General features: G+C 29.8%; 1 protein-coding gene across 1 annotated transcript in view; it reads left to right on the top strand.

The window, feature by feature from the left end:
• Nucleotides 1-26691, top strand: part of LOC107449950 (uncharacterized) — a 273510-nt gene that overhangs the window by 225323 nt on the left and 21496 nt on the right. The window contains exons 2-3 of the mRNA XM_071185666.2: nucleotides 7379-7422; nucleotides 12299-12451. Of these exons, the coding sequence (XP_071041767.2) occupies nucleotides 7379-7422; nucleotides 12299-12451 (197 nt within the window). The remainder of the gene's footprint in view (nucleotides 1-7378; nucleotides 7423-12298; nucleotides 12452-26691) is intronic.

Here is a 26691-nt window from a genome sequence, read left to right as displayed (position 1 = left end):
GCAAACTTTTATCTTATAAAGGTAGTTGCGTAGAAAAATAGGGAAACTTAAAGAACTCCGGTATAAGCAGACGATTCCAAAGGGAATTTAACTCGATCTTTTGTTTCCTTTTTTTACTTTATGCAAGTTCTTTTACGCTTTACCCTCATTCTTTTATTTAGTATTTTCCCATGTTCCAGAAAACTGGCAGTGTATCTCGTTATTTTTTTTCTTCTTCATTTTATTTTCTTCGGTTTTTCCACTTAAGTAAATTGCTTTCTTTTTTTGCGTCATACGAAATTTTATATTCAAAACGCTGAAAAGTGAAGACAAATGGAAAATTTTATGGCAGCAAAACGAATTTTTATTTTGCCTCTCAATATTTGAGTCCCCTCGAAAAAAAATTTGAAAATCAGACTCTGGAAAAACGCTAAACTTCTTCGGCGGGAAGATAAATATTTGACGAAAAACATATTTTTTGTGAAAATTTAAAGTTTATAGAAAATATAAAGAGAGTTCAAACCTTTGAAATAGCTAGTAAAATTCTAGATTTATGTGAACGTTTTCTAATAAAAGAAAAATATGATTGGGGTTATTTGAAGTTAAAAATATTTGTATGATAATGATGTGAAAGGTTGAGAATTTCTAATCTCGATAATTTGTTTCAGTAATGATCAAGTCGAATTTTTAGTCAATATTTGCAACTTTAGAAGACAAAATTCGATGAGAATAATTAATACAAAATTCTTTCTTGTTTTTAAATTTTAGCGCCTAAAAACAACTAATTTTCATAGTCACGTAAATTACAAAAATAATATAAATGTATAAATTTAGCTCTTCTTTCTTACAGTGCATATCGTTGAGAAAGAAAGAAAACGCGAACCACACTGATAAGTTTATAACTATTGATCGGATTTTTCTTATATTAAATGCTACAAAGTAACGTCTCTTAAAAATGTATTATGTTTTGTATATTGCCGAGCTTTTGAAAAATCAAGGCAAGGGACAAAAAATTCAAAATTGTTACTTTTATATATTTGGCTTCTTTGTATGATAAGCCATTACCTCCTACATCAAGAAGCCTCCACAGGATCTTTTATAAGTAGTCCGCGCAGACTGTTGAAAAAGTGAACCAGTTGTGCGCATGAACCCAAAACCTTTAATAAAAGTAATTGAGAGAAATTTATCTTATATATTTGAGAATTGAATCTGTAGTGGTTGACAAGTGAATAGGACAAACCAATAATATTCATAAATAAAATAAATTTTTAGTCATATATTTGCTATCACTTTCTTATTTTAACTATATTCTGTATTAAATGACTCGTTCGGTAAGTGGATATCCTTCATAGTGGTCTGATCGGACTACCTATATAAAACCGTGTGGAGGCTTTCAGTTACAGGAGGCGTTGGATAAGCTACACAATGAAAAAAAATTCAAAAGAAAATTTCGTTCCACTGCATTAACCTAAAAAAATTTAATACCTTTAGGGTTAACTGTACTTAGGGCATTTGGAATATGGCTTTAAAAATGACTCATAATTTTATGTCAACACAAAAAAGATAAATCGGTCAGTGGCGCTTCGCGCCAAACACCGAGACATCCAGCATCCAACTCAGCTCATTTGAATGCCTGTGAAAGAGATGCTTTAATATTTTTTTTTGGTTCAATAAATGTATATCGCAAAAAGAGAAATATAGGTTGAGTATGTATTTGCTTGATCTGAGTTCCTCAGATAATTTATTTGCCAAAGATCCCATTTCGGTAGCATGTCCTTTTATCTCTCAAGAGGTAAAGACTGAAGGTATACTAATTATTTAATTCTTTGAATTTCGAGAAAGTATAAGAATTTTGCATCCACTGTCATAAATTAGCAATTTATAGTATTTTTGTCCATCTGAAATCATTCTCATCTAACAAATAATACGCTTTTCGTACAATATTTCATAGAGTGTTAGACAATTATAAACTAAAGCTACTCAACCGATTAGGAACTACTTAGGAGCTACTCAACCGATTTTGTTCAAGTTTCGTATTTTGTAAATTGAATTTGCAATCTTTAAAACGTAGTAACAATTTGCAAACCTTAAAATTCAAATTTTTTTTTATTATTATTAAAAAATTATTAGAACAAACACTTACTAAAAGTTGCATTTGCCACGGAATTATCTTTGGCTAAATAAATCTTGCAATTGTGTGCAAAAATATTTCAATTCGCTTAAAAGATTCTCGAGATATGGTGAAATTAACATTAAGGGGATCGAACTTTGGATAGCTCTCCTGACCAAACTATTGGGACCATGTTTCCCAGATAGCGGCTATCCCCTATATTTTGGAGGTCAGAAATCCAAATCCGTCTGAAAAAAAGGTGTGTTTATTCAAAGAAAATAGTTTTAGTGTCTGATTTCATAACTTAAAATATCGTCTGCACTAATTAATCAGCATATTTGAGATCCCCCTCTTTAGCAATTAAAGGGTTGCTACAGCAAAAAAGGAACAAAAATAGTTACTTTTAGTAGCCTCAAGAAGGAAAATAGTTGCCTGAAACTACGAAAATAGTTGCCTGAACAGGGTCAAAAATTTATCAGAAATAGTAGCCAAATAACTAAAATTATAGCTTGTTTGTCATATACTGTGATTAGGACTGACTGGTTTCAGAAATTTTAAATCGTGATACATCGCGATAAAGCTATGTATCGCAATTTAGCATATGTTCTAAAATTACCTATGGCAAATCTTTAAATCAATCAAAAAGAAATAAAAAGAAATAAATCTATTACAAAAGAAAATACTAATTCTAAACGTATTCCACTATGACATCAATATCATTGCTTAATATTTTCAATTAAAATAATAAAGAAGTCAAAGTAAAAGCAAACCCAAGTTTAATTTCATTATTCTTAAATTAAAAATGATTTATGATTTATTGGTTTAAACATAACACTATAACAAAATATTTTACATACATGCATTAAAAATTAAAAGAAAAAAAACGAAAGTAGAAAACAAACCAAAGAAATGTTCACTTTAGAAAGAAAAAAATTTCTTTACATTATTTGATTTATGATTTATTGGTTTAAACATAACACTATAACAAATTATTTTACATACATGCATTAAAAATTAAAAGAAGAAAAACGAAAGTAGAAAACAAACCAAAGAAATGTTCACTTTGGAAAGAAAAAAATTTCTTTACATTATTTGTTGAAAAAAAAATCCTGCATTTGAAACATCATTAGACCCTCTTTTATTTATTTATTTAAAATAATAAAAAGTAGTATTGACTAATGGTCAAATTCTGTATTTAATAAATGTAAAAATATTTTTTCTTTATTATTTTTCTTTTTTGAAAATAAAATCGACTAAAGATTTATTTGTTTGAAAATGATACTGACGATATAAAAAATTATAAAACAAACAAGTATTGAAAGAATTTTAATAAAATTTTTAAAAAAAAAATACTTTAAATACTAATGTTAAATTATTAAAAAGCGTCAAAACATTACTAAACTCTTTATTTAATTTTTAAAAAAATTATTTGTTTTAACTGCACTACACACATGGTAGGCGGCAATAAGTACGTGTTTTAGTGAGGGGACTGAAAAGTAACGTTCATTTTTGCGAAAAAACTTCGCTAAGAGTAAAAAAGTCTCCCAATAGTCGCCTATTCCTGAAAATAGTTGCTTTTTTAGCCTTTTCAGGCAAAAAAAAGTCACCATAGTCGCCCAAGGCCGAAAATAGTAGCAAATAGTCACATTTTAGTAGTCTGTGGCAACCCTGCATTAAGATTGAGCCCTAAAACGTAAAAATTCGATCATTAGATAAAAAGTTACTTAGCGTGGTCCGTTTATTTTTATGCGCTCTGAATATAAAAAGATAAACTTAGATACGTTATCACTAGAGAGAAATGCTTTAAAAAAGATAGTTAAACCTGAGATAAACTAGTGATTAAATGTCTAAAAATGCATTTTGCCTATCTTGGCCAATGCGGTCCAGTAGCCAACTTAAAATGAAAAATTACAGTGTTATTTAATTCAGATTGCCTACGATATGTTCAGTTGTTTGTCATGAATAATGGCAATTGATGTACTTTTCTTCAAATTAATACCTAAAATGTCTTTTATAATTTATTTTGCGAAAGTAATAGCTTTCCTTCGCTGGTTATAAAGTAGGATACTATTAACTAGACAATCTGACTGTCAAAGACTAATTCTAACGTTGTAACGATATTACTATACCAGCAGTTTCCAAAAGGTGTTCCGCAGAACCCTTTTCTTTAACCAACAATGATTTTTGAAACTAATAAGTTTGTATACAAGTTTTTATTTTATAATAACAATATACAGAAGAAATTACTAAAACACATGCTTTAAAAATGATCGCAACAATATTTTTAACATTCAAACTTATAAAAAAAATTTAAGATAAATAAACAAATTCAAGATTAAAGAATTATTTTTTTTCTTCGATAAAGTTTGTAACACTTCTTTCTCAAAAATTATAATTCAATTTATTTTAACACGTTCGCGCCGGGGTGACCCACCTTTGGGTCACGCTAGATTTTCTCATCTTGGCAGCGCACCGGAGTAAAAACTGGTAACAATAAATTTCATTTTTTAGTTTTTTTCCAGGAATAATAAAAATCCATAACTACCAATTGTTTTTAACAGATGCAATTTCTATGTTGAATTGCTTCTTCGCCGTGATAAATTTCCTTACAGTGAATTGTTATTGTTGAGAATAGATCAACTCCTCCCGAATATTATCTAATATTGAAATAGTTCTTCTACCAGTATTTTCACTTTTCCCGGCGTGAACGTGTTAAATTTGATTTATGCACACGCCAACCATACCAAATGCCGCTTCAGACTTGCGAATTCAACTGCCTATCATAAAACCTAACTTTAAAGCTGTTATTGAAGAAACAAAGAAAAAATTTCATTCTTCCCATGAAATGTTTCCTAATCAAGTTCTTTTTCGATTAGCATGTTCACACTTTCTAATGATCTTTGTTTAAAAGTTAGGGTTCTGGCGAAAGAAGTTCGATCGTTTAGGGTTCCGTAGCTGGAAAAGAAAAATTGGGAACCGTTGTACTAGACAACCAAATTATAAAAAAATATCTATAACTAAAGATTGAAAAATATTAAGGTATTGAGTTTCAGTAATATAACCGGAGCTAGAATATAAATAATGGTAATTCATATGCCTTTCTCCAAGCGAATATCTTAAAAGTCTTTTATAGCTTATTTTGCGGATGAAATAATTTCTCTATGCTCTATGAGCATAAACATTTCGACAGAAAAAAAACAAAATGTCACTAAAAATTATGTCAAACTGTCAAACATTTTATTAGAAATGTGAAAGACACATAAAATGATTTACAAGACTCAATATTGCTTGCCATATTTTTACTCAGTTTTGCTTTCAAGTGAATTTTTCTTTTTGATTTCGTCTAGACATTTTCTGTGTCAAAATAATGAAACAGTATTTATAAGAGAAAAAAGTAAGTTGGTAATAGTAACTATCTTGCTTTAAAGTATAAGCATCACTTTTTATTTCAGAAAAAATACCGCCTTAGTTCATTGTACCGTATAAATAATATTCAGACTTAATAGAATATAATTACTTCTGTTAATCAATAAATTATGAAATGAAAATTATATCTTTGTCTTTATTTCTTATCCGAAAACTTCCAATCGGAAAAATCTATAAATCTCTAACTCTTGGCGTTTTAATTTTCAGCTAAAGGGCAGGTTTGCTAAGGTTACTTGTGAACTGTTTGTAGCCAAACGCAGTTTGAACGTTCATAAGTTCAAAAACACACAAAAATTATCACTTAGTAACTTCATACTCTGATATCTCAGAAATTTAATGAGTTGACAAATAAATTAATGGTGCATAGTTAAATATGGCTAAAATAAGAACTTTCCACGAGAAATCTCAATTTTTTTAATGAAAAAAAATGAGTGCTTTTAAGTGGATGAAGCTATTTAACATTAAGTTTACGGGACGTGTCATTTTAACATATTTCTAATTTTATAAGGAAAATTAAAAAACCCGTTTGCATTTTTATTTTATCTCTTGTAATGACTTTTATCCATTGATAGAGGTAAATATATATTGAAGTCTATTTTCTTCAAAGGCGTTGAAATATTGAAATTCTCTTTGTGGTATACCTATCTCTACTGATATGCGTCGATTTGACGCGATCGTAATTTAGACAAAATTTTGAGTAAACATGCAAATATCACATAAATAATAAATAGGAATGTACCGACAATACTTCGATCCGTTATCCGATATCGTTATCTCAGATGAAACAAGCGATGAACAACTGTTGCCGATAAGCAATAATCGAAAGAACAAACACAGATTGTCAATTGATATCAGATTTTGAAGGTTTCAGTTGCTTAGTTCGAGTATTGAAATTTAAAATACTAGACTATTTCATAAATATATATCTCATATTTACATTGCTTTCTAAGACCAAAGATGCCCACTGCTCCGGATACCCCAAAATAATTTTGAAAGAAAACAGTAAATAAATAATAAATAAATTTTGGAAATATAAAGTGGTGAATTATAGAAGCCTACGAATTATTTAGAAATAATGGTGGATAAAAATCTACTAAATTGAATTTATTAAACCAAGTATCACAATTGATAAACTACAGCGTTAAAATATATATTTGCTGTTCGGAGCAAGTTCGCATCTCTGCACTAAAACAATTGATATGTTACCAGGAATGTAATTTTTTTTCTCGGGGTTCTATTGATGTTCTTTTTCTTTTTTAATAATTAAAATATACAGGACAAGGATGTCTATCGATCACGAAAATTTTCGTGATTTTTTATTTTGAATTCGAAGATATTAAAGCATTTTTGAGATACAATTTCTCCAATCAATCCGATATTGAGGAATAGGAATTAGTTTTCAAAAAAGTGATCATTCACAGATCCATTGAAAAATATTTTTCTTTGAGATAGTTGACACTCTGATAAAATCAAACGGCTATCCATTGTAGCAACCTACTCATGGGTGAAAGCCCTTATATAGCAAGACGGAAAAGAGAAAAACCTGGTACGTAAAACATTTTATTCCAGCATTTTTTTCGAAAAAAAATGAAATATCTGTAACTATCAAGATTTCTTTTATAATTTTGGCATATATATAAAACTGCTTCTTTTCCAAGATAAAGTAGATATTGTTGAAAAATTTAAAAAAAGAATAAGTAAACTCCTCCCCAAAACTAGCTATAACTGAAATGGTTTTACTACCAGCCTTTCCTCTTTTCCGTCTCGCTTTCACCCCTGAACCTACTAAAGTAAGATTAGCTTATGTAATGTTATTTGAACTATATCAGTATAAACTTATAATTTTTTTTTTATTTATTTTAGAGCTGTGATTATCGTTGTGGAGTGGAGAATGCAACAAAAACCAGGTATCAACTTTTTCTAATTTTCGAATTATTTTAACAATTAACAATTTTCATTAAAAAGAACAATAGCAAAAAATATCCTATGCTTATCGCATACTGCTGTCGAGTAATTTCAGATCAAAATATACATAATTGTGTGAATGTATTACAGGGAACAAAAATGTCTTGCTTCTTTAAGATAAATTTTAAAAATGAAATATTTGAGTTACAAATATTTATCTTTTCGAAAGAATTCATGAGAGCTTTGAGGAGGGAAACGTGTATAAATACTTTTTGCAAACCACCTTATCATTTCCTTCTTTCTATCAACTAATTAACTATTATTGATTCAACCTGAGGCAAAACAGCTTAATTAATTTTCACTAGGTATATACCTATCGTTTCTAGGAATAGTGTTGAGCCCTAGGCTCGGAGCTCCTTGCTTCGACATTATCCTCGATGGATGCAGAGACGTAAGCTTGCTCAGCTCGATAACATTTTTTTAGTGATTGCTAAATTTTGGTTTTAACGTATAATTCTCGGTTTGATAAATTTTATATAAATTAATTTGGCTTTTTGCAACTTATTAATAATTCAAAAGTATAGAATATCTTTTTGAGCCAAATATCGCAGGGTGAGACTTTTAAAGCATTTGCAAAAATGAACAAACTTTGCAAGCTATAGATTTTTAATTCTCCTCGACTTTATTAACTCTTTTGAAAAAAAAACGGATCATTTGGTATCATTACAGTTTATTATAATGATATCGGACACCACTATGAATAAATAATTTAATCCTTTGCTCTAAGGCAGTGTTTCCCAAAGCGTGGTACGCGTACCCCCAGGGGTACGGAAACAGTTTAGTGGAGGTACGTGTTCTTATGCGAAATATCTCGTAACAGACGAAAATTTCAAAAAAAAGAAAAAAATTATTTAAAAACAAAGCTAGCCATGAAAATTTACGATTAGAAATTTACCTATTTTTCTATTGGCTATTTTTTGCAGAGTTAACAGTTAATAATTAGTAGTGTCAACAGTCAGTTGTGATTTTTAATTTTCGTGCAATTTTTTATTGTAAAAAATGCATTAATTTTTTATTAGTGGTACTCAACGTTACGAAAAATGTAGAAAGGGTACATAAAAGTCATAAGTTTGGGAAACATTTCTCTAAAGAGCTTTTTATATACTTATTTACAAGCACTTAAGTCATTTGAATGCCAAAAACGATCTTTGCAGTTAATATTCATTCCTTCCAACTTGAACCTTTTGCACTCTGAGTACTTTAAAATGCTGTTTAGATTGATGTAAACAATAATTTGTTTAAAATATTGTGCAACATATACATCAACTAACAATCATAAAATAATGTGGTAACGAAAGATTACTATTCAAAAATTTTAAATTTTCAAGTGGCGACTTTTTATCTCACCATAGCCAACCATGCCAACTTGCTCCGCTTTGTAAAAGAGTATTTTCTAGAGGTAGCGAAATTTAAGTTACTCTTAGTTTAGTATTTTTCGTTTTAAGTAATTTTTTCACCACTAAATATCAAAAATTATAAGCATCATATGAAATGCAACGCTGCAGCATCATTCTACTGGATGCTCTATTAAAAAGTGGGCGTAACTATCCTTCTCTGGCGAATTTTACAATATAATAGGCTACCACTTTATTAAAACTATTCCAGAAAGCGGAGCAGTTGGCATCCCTGCCATAAAGATGACAGTGGAGTCAACGCCTCCTATAACTGAAAGCTTCCACATGGTTTTTTATAGATAGTCCGATCAGACCTCTTTGAATGATATTCACTTTCCGAATGAGTCATTTAATACAAAATCTAGTTAAAATAAGAAAGTGGTAGCAAATATATGACTCAAAATTTGTTTTATTTATGAATATTATTTGTTTGTCTTATTCACTTGTCAACCACTACAGATTCAATTCTCAAATATATATGATAAACTTCTCTCAATTACTTTTTAAATAGTCTGCGCGGACTACTTATAAAAGACCGTGTGGAGGCTATTTGATGTAGGAGGTGATGGTGGAGTGCAAAACGTCAACTTTTCTCTTAATTAATATCCACTTGACAGTCGTAATCAACACTCTGTTTTTAAAATGCCAGTGATGAAAGAGCAATTCTAAGTTTCCAAAGCTGAATTACTACATTTCTGGAAAACATTTTATAGAGTGGCAGAGATGCCAACTTGCTCCGGACAGCAAATATATATTTTAAAGTGGTAGGTTATTAATTGTGATTCTTGGTTTAAAAAATTCTATTTAGAAGATTTTTATCCACCACTACTTCTAAATAATTTGTAGTCTTATTTAAATCACCACTTTGAAGAAATTATGTCATGCTATACCTCTTCATACCTGCCAACTTTTAATCCCTTCCATTATCATTTTTCCCAGTGGTATTAAAATTAAATTAAAACTTCAATTTTAAGCAAGCAAATACGTTGTATTTGAGAGAACTTAAGTTGACAACCATGATAGTAACGCATATTAATATATGTGCTTAATTTTTGTAAGAATAGTGTTGATCAAAATCATTTAAAAATTAAGTTTATAAAAGAAAAAGTGGAATATATATACTACCACTTTAAATATGAAAACAAAATCTTCCAGAAAATCCGGAAGTGATGGCGTGTATGACTCTTAAAAAGCAAACAAAAATAGCAAAAAGTTTGCAAAATTTACTTTGCAGTATTTACCGTTCCTTTAATTATATCGGCTTGTCCGGAGTAGTTGGCATCTCTGGAGTGGTAGACAATAAATAATAAAGCTTTCTTAATTTTTGATAATTTCGCCAAAACATTAAGAGAGAGGTAGAACTAAGTGACGTTTAATACTTTCGGATCATTTAGTTGCAGTGCTGTGGAAAATAATTTTAAATTAAATTTACAAAGCAAAGAATCATACATTAAAACATTAGCTACAACTAGAAGAAACTTTTCCAAAAAACGTAGAAAGTTGATAGCCTTGTTAAGTTTTTTTTAAATAGTAATGTGTTAAATCATTTAAAATTGAATTCATAAACTTCAGACGTAGAAAAAAACAATAATATTAGGCAAAATTTACAAGGAATAATTTGTTAGTCCTGCGATCGAACAATAAAGTGATAGTTAAATTATAGATGTATTAAAATTCAGAGTGGTTATTTCCGATGTCTTTTCTCCAAATCCTTAAAAGTTAAGGATTGAGTAATTTACAAACATTGGTGTGGAAAATAGATTAAATTTACAAAACAAAGAATCATACATTAAAAACATAAAATTAGATATCACTTGAAGAAATTTTCCTCAAAAGGATAGAAATTTGGCATCCCTGCGTTAGTTTACTAGCACTAGAATAAATATTTCGCAGAAACTTCAAATGTTGGAGTGTACGCAACAGTAACAAACTAAATATTGTTACTTATGCTTTTAAAAAAATCTGAAGTGAAAAAGGAGAACGAATTTTAAATTATTTATTGTTTTCATAGCCACCAAGCCTTCCGGTTTTGCCAAAAGATTTTATTTTCATATTTAAAGTGGTAGCGAAACTCATGTTATTGCAATAAACTTTTTGAATTATAACAGTAATTATAAATGAGTTTGATCACCACCACATATAAATAATTACAACATATGTATAAAAGCATAATAAATTTTAGTAATTTTAGTAAATTTTTTTATAATTTCAACCTAAGAAAAATATAATTTTGAGTAAAATTGCCTTTCGGTAAATGTTGTACTCAGAGATACCGACTGCTCCGGACACGACAAAATAATTAAAAAAAACGGTATATAACTGCAAAGTAATTTTTGCAAACATTTGACTATTTTTGTATGCTTTTTAAAAGGCATAGCCTGACATAGGTATTATAAAGTGGTGAATTATATAAGCCTAAGAACTATTTAGAAATAGTGGTGGATAAAAATCTACTAAATTGAATTTATTAAATGAAGAATCACAATTGATAAACTACCACTTTAAAATATATATTAGCTGTCCGGAGCAAGTTGGCATCTCTGTGTACTATCACAGAGATGCCATCTTGATCCCGACAGCAAATAAATATTTTAAAGTGGTAGTTTATGAATTGTGATTCTTAGTTTAATAAATTTAATTTAGTAGATTTTTATCCACCTCTATTTTCTAAATAGTTCTTAGGCTTATATAATTTACCACTTTACATACCCTCCAACTTATGAGGATTTTGAAAATAATTCATTCTAGTGGTAGCGAACCGAAGTAGAAATTTTTAAAGCAAATGGATCTCTCATAAAACTTTTATCAGAACTTAAGAATCTAGCCATATGGCCTGCACTTTTATAAGTAATAGTGGAAAAGTTACGCTAAAAATAATTTTTTTTAAATAATAAGACATTAATTTTGCTACCGTCTGAAAAGAAGATTTCTGAAACTACGGAAATTCCGTAGCAGTTGGAGGGTATGACTTTACATTAGTTAAGTCATGCTATACCTTTGAAAAAAGCAAGCAAAAATAATCAGATTGATGCTTGCAAAATTTAGTTTGTAGTTATTTACCGATTTTTTAATTATTTGGCGTGTCAGGAGCAGTTGGCATCACTGTAATCATTTGGAAAATCCATTCTCGTAGAGAGTGAAAGATGGCAAGTATGTCTTTGCCTTCTGCCAAGAAAAGCGAGAAGACTTTGAACTGTCCAACTTTTTAGCTATTCTTTAAAACAGCATGTATTTCAAGAATCTTGCTGTTACTTTCAAACTAAAATAAATCTAATCTCTTATTAATTACACAAGCAGCTTCATCCTAGAAATTTTTCCAATATTCGATTCTAATTCAATCCTATCTAACTCTAATTTCTTTCCTCAAATATTTACAATAAAAGTTTGTTGACAAAAGGTGTTATCTCTCTCGTGTGCCTTACAGCCTGCCAATGAGGTGCCCGTATTTGAAAGGTTACACGGTGGAAAGCTGTCGTCATCATCCTCTGGATCCATCTACCAGAAACCATCCAGCAAGCGCAAGAGAAAGCGAAACACTTCGAGAAGCCGCATGTTTCTGGAAGGAGAAATACGACAGGTAATGTATCTAATCCTTTTATCTCAGCCCCTCCAGCAATAATTTCCCCTTTCAAGAAACTAATATTTTCGGGCTTAATGTATTAATTATTTGTCTCAAAGTAGTTTGGGTGATTTCTTTGGCAGTTTGTGAGAAAGAAGCATTTTCTAACTAAGATTGATTGTGTCTGGTTTGATTAAATTTAATTAGTTATGGCTTGAAGCAATCAAGTATTTTAAGCAGTTGAAGTATTTCTGGTCTAATTAAGTTTCTCTCCAAGGCATAATTTTGCATATTATCAAAGAATGCATTACGTTAAAGATTTCAAAGTATGAATTCCTGCTATTTGGTATTAAAATCGTTATTCTGATTTAGTAACACAAATTTAGGGAATTTATTTGAAATTTTCTATTTTAATTGTAATTATTTTCACTTACAAATTCCAGTTAAAAATCAAATCGAGAATATTCTTAAACAACCAGAAGTACAACAGAAGTCCATCACACCGTATATATATATATATATATATATATATATATATATATATATATAACGTCGTTGCCGAGTGAAAGGATTAAAACAGGTCATAGGTCGGGAAGGAGGGTACAAAATTTATTTATTAATTATTAGACAAGAGCAGTCATGAGAATGAGTAAAAGTGCACACGAAAAGTTGAGCTCCTTGGTTATATGTTAGGGAAAATCTTGCAAAGTAAAATCCGTAAAATGTCTTAATTTAGGGAAAGAGGGAAATCTTAGTAGTTGCTATTGGTTTATGAAATAGATCGAATGTTTCCCACACAGAGCAAAGGGAAAAATGTCCTGCTCTTAATTAAATGCATACTTGAGCTGAAAATAGATTTAAGAACAGGATGTGGCTTTTAAAAGTGTGAGAAAGTATTTCGTTTGGAATAATTAATTAGGATGAAGTTTTATAAAAGAAACTAACATAAAAAGATTAATTGAAGCTTTTTATGTTACCTATATATATATATATATATATATATATATATATATATATATATATATATATATATATATATATATAACATAAAAAGCTTCAATTAATCTTTTTATGTTAGTTTCTTCGTTATAAAACAACTCCTAATTTATTACTACTTAATTCTTCAAATCGAAGCACTTTATCATACTTTTAAAAAACCACATCTTGTTTCTAAATCTATTTTTAGCCAACTATACATAAAATTAAATAAAGATATTTTTCCTTTTAAGCTTTGTGGGAATCGCGTGATCTATTTAATTAACCAATAGTAATTTCTGAGATTTCCCTCCTTTCCCTAACATATAACCAAGGAGCGCAACTTTTCGTGTACACTTTCACATACTCTCATGACTGCTTCTGTCTAATAAATAATAAATAAATTATGTACCCTCCTTCCCGACTTAAGACCTGTTTTAATCCTTCCACTCGGCAACGACGTTATATATATATATATATATATATATATATATATATATATATATATATATATATATATATATATATATATATATATATATATATATATATATATATATATATATATATATATATATATATATATATATATATATATATATATATATATATATGTACATCTTGGTCTTCTTTTTTTGTTTGGGCTTATCTAAAGAGAAGCACCTCTGCTTTAATAGCATTTTGTGTTATATGCTCCCAACCCAATTATTTCTAGTTCCGTTTTCTTGGGTCGCCCATAGTTTATATAGTCTGTCATTCCCTTAATAGAGCTAAGGTATAGCTCTTTAAGATGGATAATGCCTAAAGTAGTAAATTGTATCAGGGCAAAGACATCGCACCCATATAAAATGTGATACGCTAATTCCACATCCTTGTTGGATTTCCTGCATTTTGGTTCTTGTTGAAAAAGTCCCATACTAAGAAGGTGTTTTCTGAAATGATAATGCCCAGTGATAAAACTCACAATGATGACAAGCGTTACATTGGCTAATTAAACGATTATAATAGGCCATTAAAATCTATTTGAGTTTGCATTCGTTAATCTATTTTTACAAGAGGATGTGAATTACCAATTTTATGCCCAGATGTCATTCTGAAAAAAAAGAATTTTAGAAAAAGAATTTAAACGAAGAAGCAATATAAAATGGCTTGTTAAAGTTTTTTTATACTACTTTGCATAAAAAAAAAATACGTCATTGCAAGGTTTCCATAGATCTACAAAGTAGATCTATGGAAACCTTACAATGAAGTGCCGCAAAGGAAGCATTGTCACTGCATGTAATTAGCATATGCCATCACCCGTAAATGCCATTTACTCAAGCGCAACCACTTCGTCTTACATGTAATTTTTAAACATGCGCATGCGCGTCTAGGGCAATCAGATACAGTATGCATATCTCTAAATGGAAAATAAAAAATGTCGTGACAAGTATACAACTAAACATTAAGGATAAATTTTAGTTTTAGCTGCCACTTCAATTTAGAGACATCTCCTTCAATATTTATTTCTACCCTCCAACATTTGAGGTTTCTGAGATACAATTTACAAATTTAGTTAACTGAAATAAAATTTTGTGAAAACAATTACAATTATAATCTGAACTTAGTTCTCTTCAGACCTGATATACTTTAACTATGCACGACCTGGAAATTGTTTTAAAGTGGTAGCAAACAAATTCAAGAGGCTTTGCATCGAGTCGCCATTCTTGACACGTACTTTGTGTTGTGTGCTGTATAAAATTTCACGTTCAGATATTATTACGTTAGAAAATTTCACACTATTGTTTTTAGACAAAGATAAATATCAAAATAGATAAGAAAACAAATGAATGAAGAAAAAAAACATCGTTTCAGTGTTTTCAAATAGGTGAAAATTGGATTAGAACGCCATGACTCTGATGATTGCAAAAATATGTATGAAAATAGTTTTATAAATACAGCTTAGGAATTGCGCACGATAAGAAATATTTTTCGAGCATTTGAAATTATTGCTTGCTCTCAATGGAATAACATTTAATTTTCGTTTCTTCCCATTTTCGTATTTTGTAAAATTATTTATGTAACTGCACTTCTCCGGAAATTTTCTCTTAGTAGTAGTGAAAAAACAATTGCATTGATAGTTAGTTGTAAGCAAATATGATTTTTAATTTTGCCCAGGAATCAGCACCTGAAATTTACATTTAAAAATTTGTCTGGCTTATTTTGTATTTATACGAGTACTTGAACGTACCTGATTTGGATCTAAGGATTTTAATTCCGAAATTAGTTTTGTTCGAAAAGCTACAATCTTTATCTAAACTTGTATTTTTCGCTACTTTTATTTTTTTTTCTGAATGTACTGGTTTATAAAGAACGTGTGGGGTTTATATGCATACATATACGCTTGTTCGCTAAACACATATGAACTTTACGCATCGCCTCATAAACTCAAATAGTATAATCGCCTTCTTCCTACCACTCCCTACGTAGCAGAGAAGTGGGGATGCTCAATAATCACTCGAGTGAAATCTAAAATGTCCTGGTTAGGAATATGTTGTTGAATTGCTTTAAAATTGTGGCTTTTAGCGAGAAACTAATTGCACATTTGAAAAATTTGAAATCAAAGATGCGAAAATATCTAAGATCCTTAGATCCTTTCAAAATCTAACGGAAAAAATATATATATGCTTCTCAATTTTATCAGACCTTTAATATACATATTTAAACTATTTATAAGTAGCGATCAAAATCTTTTCAAATCCAATTTATTAAACCATAAATTAAATATTAAAGCAAAAATTCGAATATATAAAATTCGAATCTCATAGAAAAACCAAAAATTATGATGGAGTATGCATATATACACTTTCAAACGTTCTCCTGCACGGAAAATTTACATTTTTGTGCGATTTTGTTATTGAGACATTGAAAAGGCGAAAATGAGAATGAATAACTTGAAATACATTTGCTCGACGTGATGTGTATCGATTTCAAATTATTGCTTATTGATTTTTTTTAATATTAATCATCATCAAAAAATTTAAGCTCAGAAATTTAAGTTTAATGTGGCATTTAAATCATTCAATAACATAATTTCAAAGACTAGTGAAACAATAATCAAAATTAACTGAAAAACTAGGCAGGTACTGAAAAATTACTAACATATAATACTCAAAATACATTTATCAACATCATTGATACTTGGACTCTGTGTTGATACTCATATGTGGTAATTATCTTGGCATCAGCCTTGCTAACTAATTCTGCGAACATCATAAAGTTTAAGTTTTTGAAAGTAATTCTTTTTTTCTAGCAAAGGAGTGGTAGTATAGATGCTTCATTGTTAAGCTTTATTTTGCAAAAATGGCCACGGGGGTCACCGGTGACCCATCATCTCCTACATCAAAAAGCCTCCACACGGTCTTTTATAAGTAGTCCGCGCAGACTATTTAAGAAGTGAAACAGTTGTGCGCATGAACCCAAAACCTTTTTTAAAAGTAATTGAGAGAAATTCATCATATATATTTGAGAACTGAATCTGTAGTGGTTGACAAGTGAATAAGGCAAACCAATAATATTCATAAATAAAACAAATTTTTAGTCATATATTTACTACCACTTTCTTATTTTAACTAGATTTTATATTAAGTGAATCGTTCGATATGAGGATATCCGGCATAGTGGTCTGATCGAACTACCTATAAAATACCGTGTGGTGGCTTTCAGTTAAAGGAGGCAAGATTATTAAAAATGCATAATTCGAGTAAATTTTAACTTTTTTTATATTATTATCGTTACTTAAGTGGTTTGTAGAAATTATTGCAATATAGAACACACAAAAACAGTTTTATTTATAAACACAGAGATGCCAACTTGCTCCGAACAGCGAATAAATATTTTCAAGTGGTAGTTTATTAATTGTGATTCTTGGTTTAATAAATTCAGTTTAGTAGATTTTTATCCACCACTATTTCTAAACAATTCGTGGGCTTATATAATTCACCGCTTTTTTTCAGATAGTTTATGCTAAATCTTTTAAAAAGTTAGCAAAATCTGTCTAATATTTGCGAATTTAGTTCGTAGTTATTTACCGTTGTGGCCAGACGGTCAAGTCATGTAAAATTTGAGTTGCATTCAATATGTTATCAGAAATATTAATGTTTGAAGTTAAAGCTCAGTAGTTTTTTAAGTTAAAGTGGCAGGCGGAAAAAAAATTAATTAAAGAAATATCTACTATCACTTCTCTTATATAGATGTTTCTCAAATACTATGTATTTACAAATACATACGGACATTAATGAATTATTTTATTACTGCTCTAAAGACAACAAAGCATTTGTCAAATAATCCATGTCCCTATACATTTAAGACCGCTATTTATTTATTTCCATCCTAATTCTGCGTCTGTTCGAAGGCGTTAATGACTCTCCCGTTTCGAAGAGGCTATTATTTTTTAAAGTGAATACGAATGTATTGTTTTGTTATATATAAATTTAAAGCAAAATAATTGAGTTATATGTCTGTAACTTTCATGGAAATAAAAAGTTGTGGAAACGTTGCATCTTAATGGATTAACCCGGATTACTGGGAAAATTTTTATACCCCCATATTTTTCGAATTTACTTCCATAACCTCAAAACGCCCTCAGATTTTTTTCGGAATACTTCGGAGTGGTAGCGATGATTCCTTATAACTTTTGAATTGTTTATATTAATGAGGTGACCCGTGTTCTAATCCCAGCGACGTCTGGTCAATACAAATTCCGCATCCGATATCCTCAGTTTTAGATGGATCATGAGTTGGAGACAGACCTGAAAGCGGGACGGAAAAGAGAAAATACTGGCAGAAGAACTATTTCAATATTATATAATATTCCGGAGGAGTTAATCTATTCTCAGCAATAACAATTCACTGTGAGGAAATTTTTCACGGCGAAGAAGCAATTCAATATAAAAATTGCATTCGTTAAAAACAATTGGTAGTTATGAATTTTTATTATTCCCGGGAAAAAACTAAAAAATGAAATTTATTTCTTACCAGTTTTTACTCTTTTCCGTCTCGATATATATGGGCTTCTTGTCGTCGGGATAACCGTGAGTGGTTTTCGTGGTTTTCCTATCCATGTAACGCAAATGTGGGTCAGTTCCATCGAAAAGTCCTCAACGAAAACTAACTTCTTCCAATGCTTGATCCAGGAGCTGTCTTGTCTTCTGGATTCGGTTCAAAATTAGAAGTCTACGTCGTTGAACATCGGTATTCGTAATCCCAAAAATTGGGTAGACTGTTCAACGATGGTTGTAAAAAATATTTTGAATTGTTCATTTGATTTTCATTCTGTAAAGTTTTACGATCAGTTTCTCAATGAAAATATTATTAACAGAAAATCATAATTGCTTAACAATTGTATGCTGTCAGCTAGTACGCTAATTTTCCAAACAATTTAATTCCGCTGTTATAAATTAAAATATTAAGAAGCAATTGGTAAAACTGACGCAAGCTGACGTATCTTAGCTTGCATAAACTTGCCACTATATTCACAACTTCAATATTTTTTTCCGCTGAAATTTTTTTAATTATTTATAATTGTAGTAAGAACGAATGAATTTCCATTAAAAAGAGACTGAAACAAAGCTTTCTTCCACCACTTTTTAAACGCTTGCAAGATCGCAGAAATTACAAGTAAATATTTCTCATTATCAGATACGTAATACTACGTGATCCGCATACAATGCGTTAATTTAAAGAAAAGAGACACACAGAAAATAAATTTATGATAAGATCTTATTAACAATAGGTTTACGGACGTTTCTTATATACCTATCTCTACGAACACGCGTCAATTTGACGCATGAACGAACACATATAACAGCGCTTACAGCGATACCAACTTGCTCCAGACAGCAAATATATATTTTAAAGTGGTTAGTTTATCAATTTTGATTCGTGGTTTAATAAATTCAATTTAGTAGATTTTTATCCACCACTATTTCTAAATAATTCGTAAGCTTCGATATCAGTCACCCCAGAGACTCTGTATACAAACTGCTTATATTTTTTAATTTTACTGTAATTTCACAATGAATGGTATATGGGTCTTCTGCGCGGCCCAGGTGCCCAGCTTTTGTTAAATAAAGTAAAGTAAAGTAAAATTGCGTAATTTTCTTAGTTATTTACCGTTTTTTTAATTATTTTGGCGTGTCTGGAGCAGTTGGCATCTCTGCACTTAGAAAGCAATTTAATTATATACTATAAGAAAAAAATAAAATATGAGATAAACATTTATGAAATATTCTAGTATTTCATTTTTCAATACTCGAACTAAGCAACTGAAACCTTCAAAATCTGTCATCAATTGACATTCTACGTTTGTTCTTTCTATTATTGCTCATCGGCAACAGTTGTTTATCGCTTGTTTTATTTGAGATAACGGATCGAAGTATTGACGGTACATTCCTATTTATTATTGATGTGAGGTTTGTATGTTTACTCAAAATTTTTTCTAAATTACGATTGCGTCAAATTGGCGCATATCCGTAGAGATAGGTATACCACAAAGAGAATTTCAATATTTCAACGCTTTTTGAAGAAAATAGACTTCAGTACATATTTACCTCGATCAATGGATAGAAGTCATTACAAGACATTAAAAAAAAGAGCAAACGCGTTTTGTAATTTTTCTTATAAAATTCGAAATGCGTCAAAATGACGCGTCCCGTAAACCTAGTGTTAAATAAAATATCTTAAAATATCAGTATTTAATTTAGTAAAGAAATACTTGTATACTAAAATATTAGTATTCACAGACGCCAACTGCTCCGAATTCGACAAAATATTGTAAAAACCGGTAGAGAGCTACAAATTAAAATTTTCAGATATTCGGTTTAGTTTGTTAATTTTTAGAGAAGCTCAAAGCGCAACGAGAACAAAGTGGTGTATCACATAAGCCTATGAATTATTAAGAAGTAGTGGTGAGCGAAAACCCTAAAAATCACATTTACTAAACACAGACTCATCCATTAAAAAACTACCACTCAAAAATATTTATCTGCTATCCGGAGCAAGTTGGCATCTTTGGTATTCTTGACCTTTTACTATTATCGTTCTGTCATCAAATGCAGGCCATAAAGAAATTAAAAGGTGGTAGAAACTCAATTCATTTTTATTTATTATTGCTTTAATTATTCAATCGTAACTACCTCTAAAACTTATATTTCAAATTATTCATGTTGAAAGCAAAAAAAAAAAAAAAACTTTTCATTTACATGCTATAGTAAACTGAAAAAGAAACTGTGCTTTAAAAAGTTGTAAATTTTAATCTCTTTTAATTAAATTTTTTGAATTTTATTAGTCACCACTTTTTGCATTTTTAGTCATCCGTGGCAACTTTGCAAATTCATCTTTTGATTATGCATGGAAGCCATTTTGTATCATATTCAAGTCATTGAATGCTTGTTAATCGAGAAGAAGAATACCGCTGAAATAACCTGGTTGGGCCCATTCACGTGGATGTGCTTGGCGTGAAAACGTTGCAGCTATTAGCCGTAGCTTATTATCACGCTGAATCAATTTTCGAATCATATTTAATTGAATATCTGCAAGTGATGTCACGCGTGTTTGTTGAACCTGGTTGGCTGCTGTTACAATTTACACAGACGTGACGTCGCTTGCAGGATTCTGATTGGATTGATTAAACTGCACATTCTAAAAACATATTCTGCAAAACAATTTCTCGAAATACGGGCAATTATAAACTTAAAATTTAGAAATTATAGGGACTTAATCTATTTGAAATTATTTCAGACAGTTTAATGAGAATTGTCAATGCATCAGAAACAAAAGAAGAAAAGGAAATGTTTATGGAATTAGAGAAAAATTTACTTGTGTCTGCAGGATTTGTTCTTAAATTTAAAATTAATTTTAAATTATAAAATTAGTTTTTAATATAATTTTAAGCTTCTGTGATGTCAGATCCTGGATTTGAAATAATTGCTAGCTAGCAACACAACAATATTTAACTTAAACGAAGAATGGTTAATATTTTTTCCAATTTTAAAATTACTTTTTCCGTTTTACATTATTTTTTTTATATTTTATTCTTATTATAATATAAAACTGATATACTTTAAATTTTTATTAAAAGGATTTTTTTCTAGATAGAAAAATGTTATTGTGAAAGCTAAATTCAAAAAAGTTATTATATAAAGAAAAAAAAACAGAAAAATGCATTAAGAAAATAACGAGTTCTTGATTCTTGGCTCCCTGCATACTGTTTGATTAAACTCATATTTTCTCAGTTGGACGTTAAGGTCAAAGAATTTTTGCTAATGGCTTTCTTAACAGTTTCTTTGATAGTCGGTAGCAATTGCTTTCGCTAAATACCTTCAAATATATCTCAAAACAAAAGAAATTCGCTTTCGTCCAACCTTTTGTTTCATATTTTTAAATTTTATTTAGAAAAACGTATATAATATATGAAGGTTAAAATACAACGTTTATTGGATGTAATTCAAATACTCACACCAATTACTTTAATTTATTATAATATCCAATTGATATCCGCAAAACAGAACGAAGAGAACGTGAGAGAGAAAAAAACACAGAAAAGCAATTGGTTCCGGCTGACCTCTCTCAAACAAATTATTTAAAATAAATTAAAATGCATTTCAATTTATGCTTGGGAAAATATTAAAGTATATTTCATATAAGAAATAGTTCTAATCCTGTTGAACTAATTACAATAATTTTGCAGAAAAATGTTTAGAAAGTTTGAAGAGTAAAGTTTATAGCAGATTATTGCGAAATTCGAACTCTTGGGATTATAAACCAAACATTGGAACCAAAAATAAAAAAATGTGAATCAATTAAAAAACGCGATTTTTTTCCCCATGATATTTCCATGATTCTATGAGAGCCGTGGTGGCTCAAGGGATAGACCACTCGCCTTGTAATAAGGTGACCCGGGTTCGAATCCAAGCGATGGCCGATTGATACGAATTCCGCACCAGATCACAGTTTTGAAGTAAAATATCCACAATGGTAGACGGATTTTAGGTTAGAGTCCCCTTTCCATCAGGCTAACCATGTGAGGTTGTTGTGGTTTTCCTCTCCATATAAAGCATATGCGGGTTAGTTCACCAAAAAGTCCCCCACGAAAGCAAATTTCTTCAACCACTTGATCCAGGAGTTCCCTAGTCTTCTGGATTGGATTTAAAATTAGGAGGCAACGGAGTCGAATATTGGTAGTCGTCATCTCAAAAATTGGGTCGGCTGCTCAACCACGGTTATATATAAAGCAAGTCTATGAGGCACGAGAAATAGACTTCAAATTAATAGACTTCAAATTCTGTTGCTGCGAAGTGCCTCTTACCGATTCATCGGTCCTAGTAAGACCGATATTTTATTTTATTTTATAATCGTCGTTGAACGGCCGATCCAATTCTGAGTTTACTACTATCAATGTCCATAGCCTTGTAATTTTAAACCCAATCCAGAGAACAAGTGAACATCTGTATCAAGCATTGTTATAAACTAGTCTTCGTGGAAGACTAACCCGCATTTGCTTTACATGGGGAGGAAAACCACGAAAACCTCCCATGATTACCCCGACGGCAAAAGGGTTCCAACCCATGAGCCGTCTACCACTGAGGATATTTTATGTCAGCGCTGTGATCGGTAGTACGAATTGAGAACAGAATTCGGATCAACCAGCCATCACTGGGATTCGAACCTGGGTCATCCCTTTGGGAAGTGAACTCTCTATCCTCTGAGCCACCACCGCTTCTAGTAGGACCTATAATGAAAAGTCATAAAATAATAGCATGCATTACAGAGAGATTTAGATAAATAACTCCTTTGTTAAGTATAATATCTGTCACATTACATTGATCAATTAAATAATATTGAGCTTAAACTACAATAATAAATATGATGCATTATACAAATAAATTTAAATTTATTTATATGTAGTGGTGGTTAAAACTCTTCTGAATTAAATTTTTAAATATTAGAATAAAATAACTAAACCATCAAATTTTCTACAGCTTTGAACTTAAAATAAGATGTAGAAAATCAGGAAGAAGTGGTAAGAATACTACTCAATCACGAAATACGTACAGAAAATTTAAAAAAAAAGGTTTCAACAATGGCGTAAAGATGGAAAATCTAAGAATTTTATATAATAGTAAAGAAATAAAATCATCACGCTACTGCTAATTAACGGGTAAATGCAATCCTGTTAAAAAATATTTCCCCTTTAAATTAAAATAATTTTCTTTTCTTTTCTTAGCATTCCAAAATGATGTCAGGCACTTTCTATGACACCCATTAATAAAATTTTCACTTATCATTCAAAGGAAATACAAAAGGTTTTCTCTAATGGGTTAAGCTTTGACGAAAGGAGAATTACATATTAGGGATCCCTTGGCGAAAATACTATTTAATTCATAATGTGGTTGCTCTTTTGGCACAATGCCAATTGCAGACATTAAATAATCGACAAAAATTTAAATCAGTTGATCTTTAAGAATAAATTAAATGTATCTATACAGAAAATATGGATTTTTTTTTCAAATTTCTATCATTTAGTTTAAAAAAATTAATTTTCAATAAAATAAAATAAAAATTACATTTAATTTAGGTAATTTTTAGGGATCGAAGCAAACTTGAAATTAAGCTGAAAGGTTATATATAAAGGAAAAATCTATCTTATGAGGCTATTTTAAAAGAAAACTTAAAACTAATATAAGAAAATAAGAATTCCTTTCCAATAATAATTACCATTTAATTTTAAAAACATTATCCTGATTCATATCTTCCAACTTCTATTTATTTCTGAGATAGATCTCAGTAGAAATGACAATTGGATATTGGCAAGCGACGTCAAGCGTAGGGTTAGCCAACCAGGTTTGACGCACACTTGAGACCTCACTTGCAGGTATCCAATTAAGTCAGACTCGAAAACTGATTCAGCGTGATATTAATCCCAGACTTTTAAGTTGTAACGTTAACAGAACGTGCACAACCACGTAATTGGATACAAACATGTGCTGGGTACTAGTTTCATGTAACCAAATGAATTACATTTACAATGAAATTAACATTAAGGAGCTTTCGAAGGCTTGAACTATAGGGGCCATATTAACCCCCTCCATATTTTAAGGGTTGAAAATTTATAATTGTCGGAAAAAAACTAAGTTTATTCTGAATAAGTAAATTTTCTGATCGATTTCTTATTTTCAAATATCGTCGACACTAATTAATTAGCATATTTAACGTATAGGCTCTCGAATCGTTACGATTGAATTCTATTACGCTAAAATCCAAGCATTAGATGAAAAGTTATTAGGGCTGTTCGCCTTTTTATGTGCTCAAGTCGACACTTGTTATAATTAATAGTGTAGAGAAGTAAACTTAACGGATCTCTTTCACGAATAGTTAAACAATCTTACTTTTCGGTAGAATAGCAGAACTATATTATCATCCTTAAGTTTTAATATATATATATATATATATATATATATATATATATATATATATATATATATATATATATATATATATATATATATATATTAAAACTTAAGGATGATAATATAGTTCTGCTATTCTACCGAAAAGTAAGATTGTTTAACTATTCGTGAAAGAGATCCGTTAAGTTTACTTCTCTACACTATTAATTATAACAAGTGTCGACTTGAGCACATAAAAAGGCGAACAGCCCTAATAACTTTTCATCTAATGCTTGGATTTTAGCGTAATAGAATTCAATCGTAACGATTCGAGAGCCTATATGTTAAATATATATATAGGCTCTCGAATCGTATATATATATATATATATATATATATATATATATATATATATATATATATATATATATATATATATATATATATATATATATATATATATATATATATATATATATATATATATATATGTATATATATATATATATATATATATATATATATATATATACGATTCGATATATATATGTATATATATATATATCTAATGTAAGGGCAACAACCCCTATATTTTGGTGGATTTATTTGTCAAGAAAGCAGGAATAATGAGAACATGTTGTGCACAAGATTTTATTTACTAAATAGATCGTGAAGCCGAAGTCACATCCCCGCTCTCCCGGCTGGAGAAGGGGGACAAAGTTCCAGTCAGATCCGACGGAGTTTAGTTTGTAAACATTATACACCAAAAAAGTCACGCAAAAACATTGCTCCTGCATTTTATAGGATGATTTTTAGTTGCAAAGAGGCCCAGTCATATGCGTTTTTCTGTATTCTTACGCCTCATCAATTTATTTATTACTCATAGCAAATCGTTTAATCTTTCCTTATATGGAAGTGAAAGATCTTAAAATAACTTCTCTTTTGAAGTATAAATCTAATTATTATTCATTGGCATGTTTTTAGCCTTGAAGTCCCAAAATAGAATTTCTACCCTTATCTTTTACTAAAGATATTTAATGAAAAGGAATGAAGCTTTAATGCTTTTATTAATACAAAAGTATTTAATTTTTGTATTACATATATATATATATATATATATATATATATATATATATATATATATATATATATATATATATATATATATATATATATATATATATATATATATATATATATATATATATATATATATATATTTAGGCAGAAAAATTGGAAAAGGGAAAATACAGCCTTACTTTTAAGTCTCTTAGAGATTGATTTTCTCTTGTAGAAATGAAATGACAATCGGATACTAGCAAGTGACGTCAAGAATGGGTCAACCAATCAGGTTCAACGCACATGCGAGACATCACTTGCAGGTGTTCAATTAAATCTGATTCAAAAATTCATTCAACGCGATAGTAAACCCAAGCCTTAAGTTTAACGTTAACACACCATGCACAACCGCGTGATTAGATTTAACCATGAGCTAGATACTAGTTTCGAGTAACCGAATGAATTACATTCACTACTGGCTTTTATCCTAAAAAGAAGAAACACAAGTAGTAAGAATATATAATGTAAATTTTTTTTTAAAAAAAAGAGAGAGAAGAAAGCTTTTAGTGACTACCACGTCTACTGTATAAACCTTCAAAAAGGAAGTAATAGTCTTAGATAGTTTTCTTTTTCCGAAAGAAATATACATATTACCAGGTATGTTTTTGTTTCCAGGATAAGTATCATCTATATAGGCATTTTTTTTTTTTTTAAACTTTGCCAGAGCTTAACCAGTTAGCGACCTGCTTCGTATTTTTAGGATAGATTCTTTTTTTAAAAACATTCACTTTGGTAGGA

The sequence above is a fragment of the Parasteatoda tepidariorum genome, chromosome 5 (genome assembly GCF_982258835.1).
Source record: "Parasteatoda tepidariorum strain Cologne lab strain chromosome 5, Ptep-v5.0, whole genome shotgun sequence".
Classification (NCBI taxonomy): Eukaryota; Metazoa; Arthropoda; class Arachnida; order Araneae; family Theridiidae; genus Parasteatoda; species Parasteatoda tepidariorum.
This window is presented reverse-complemented; position numbering and strand designations above follow the sequence as displayed.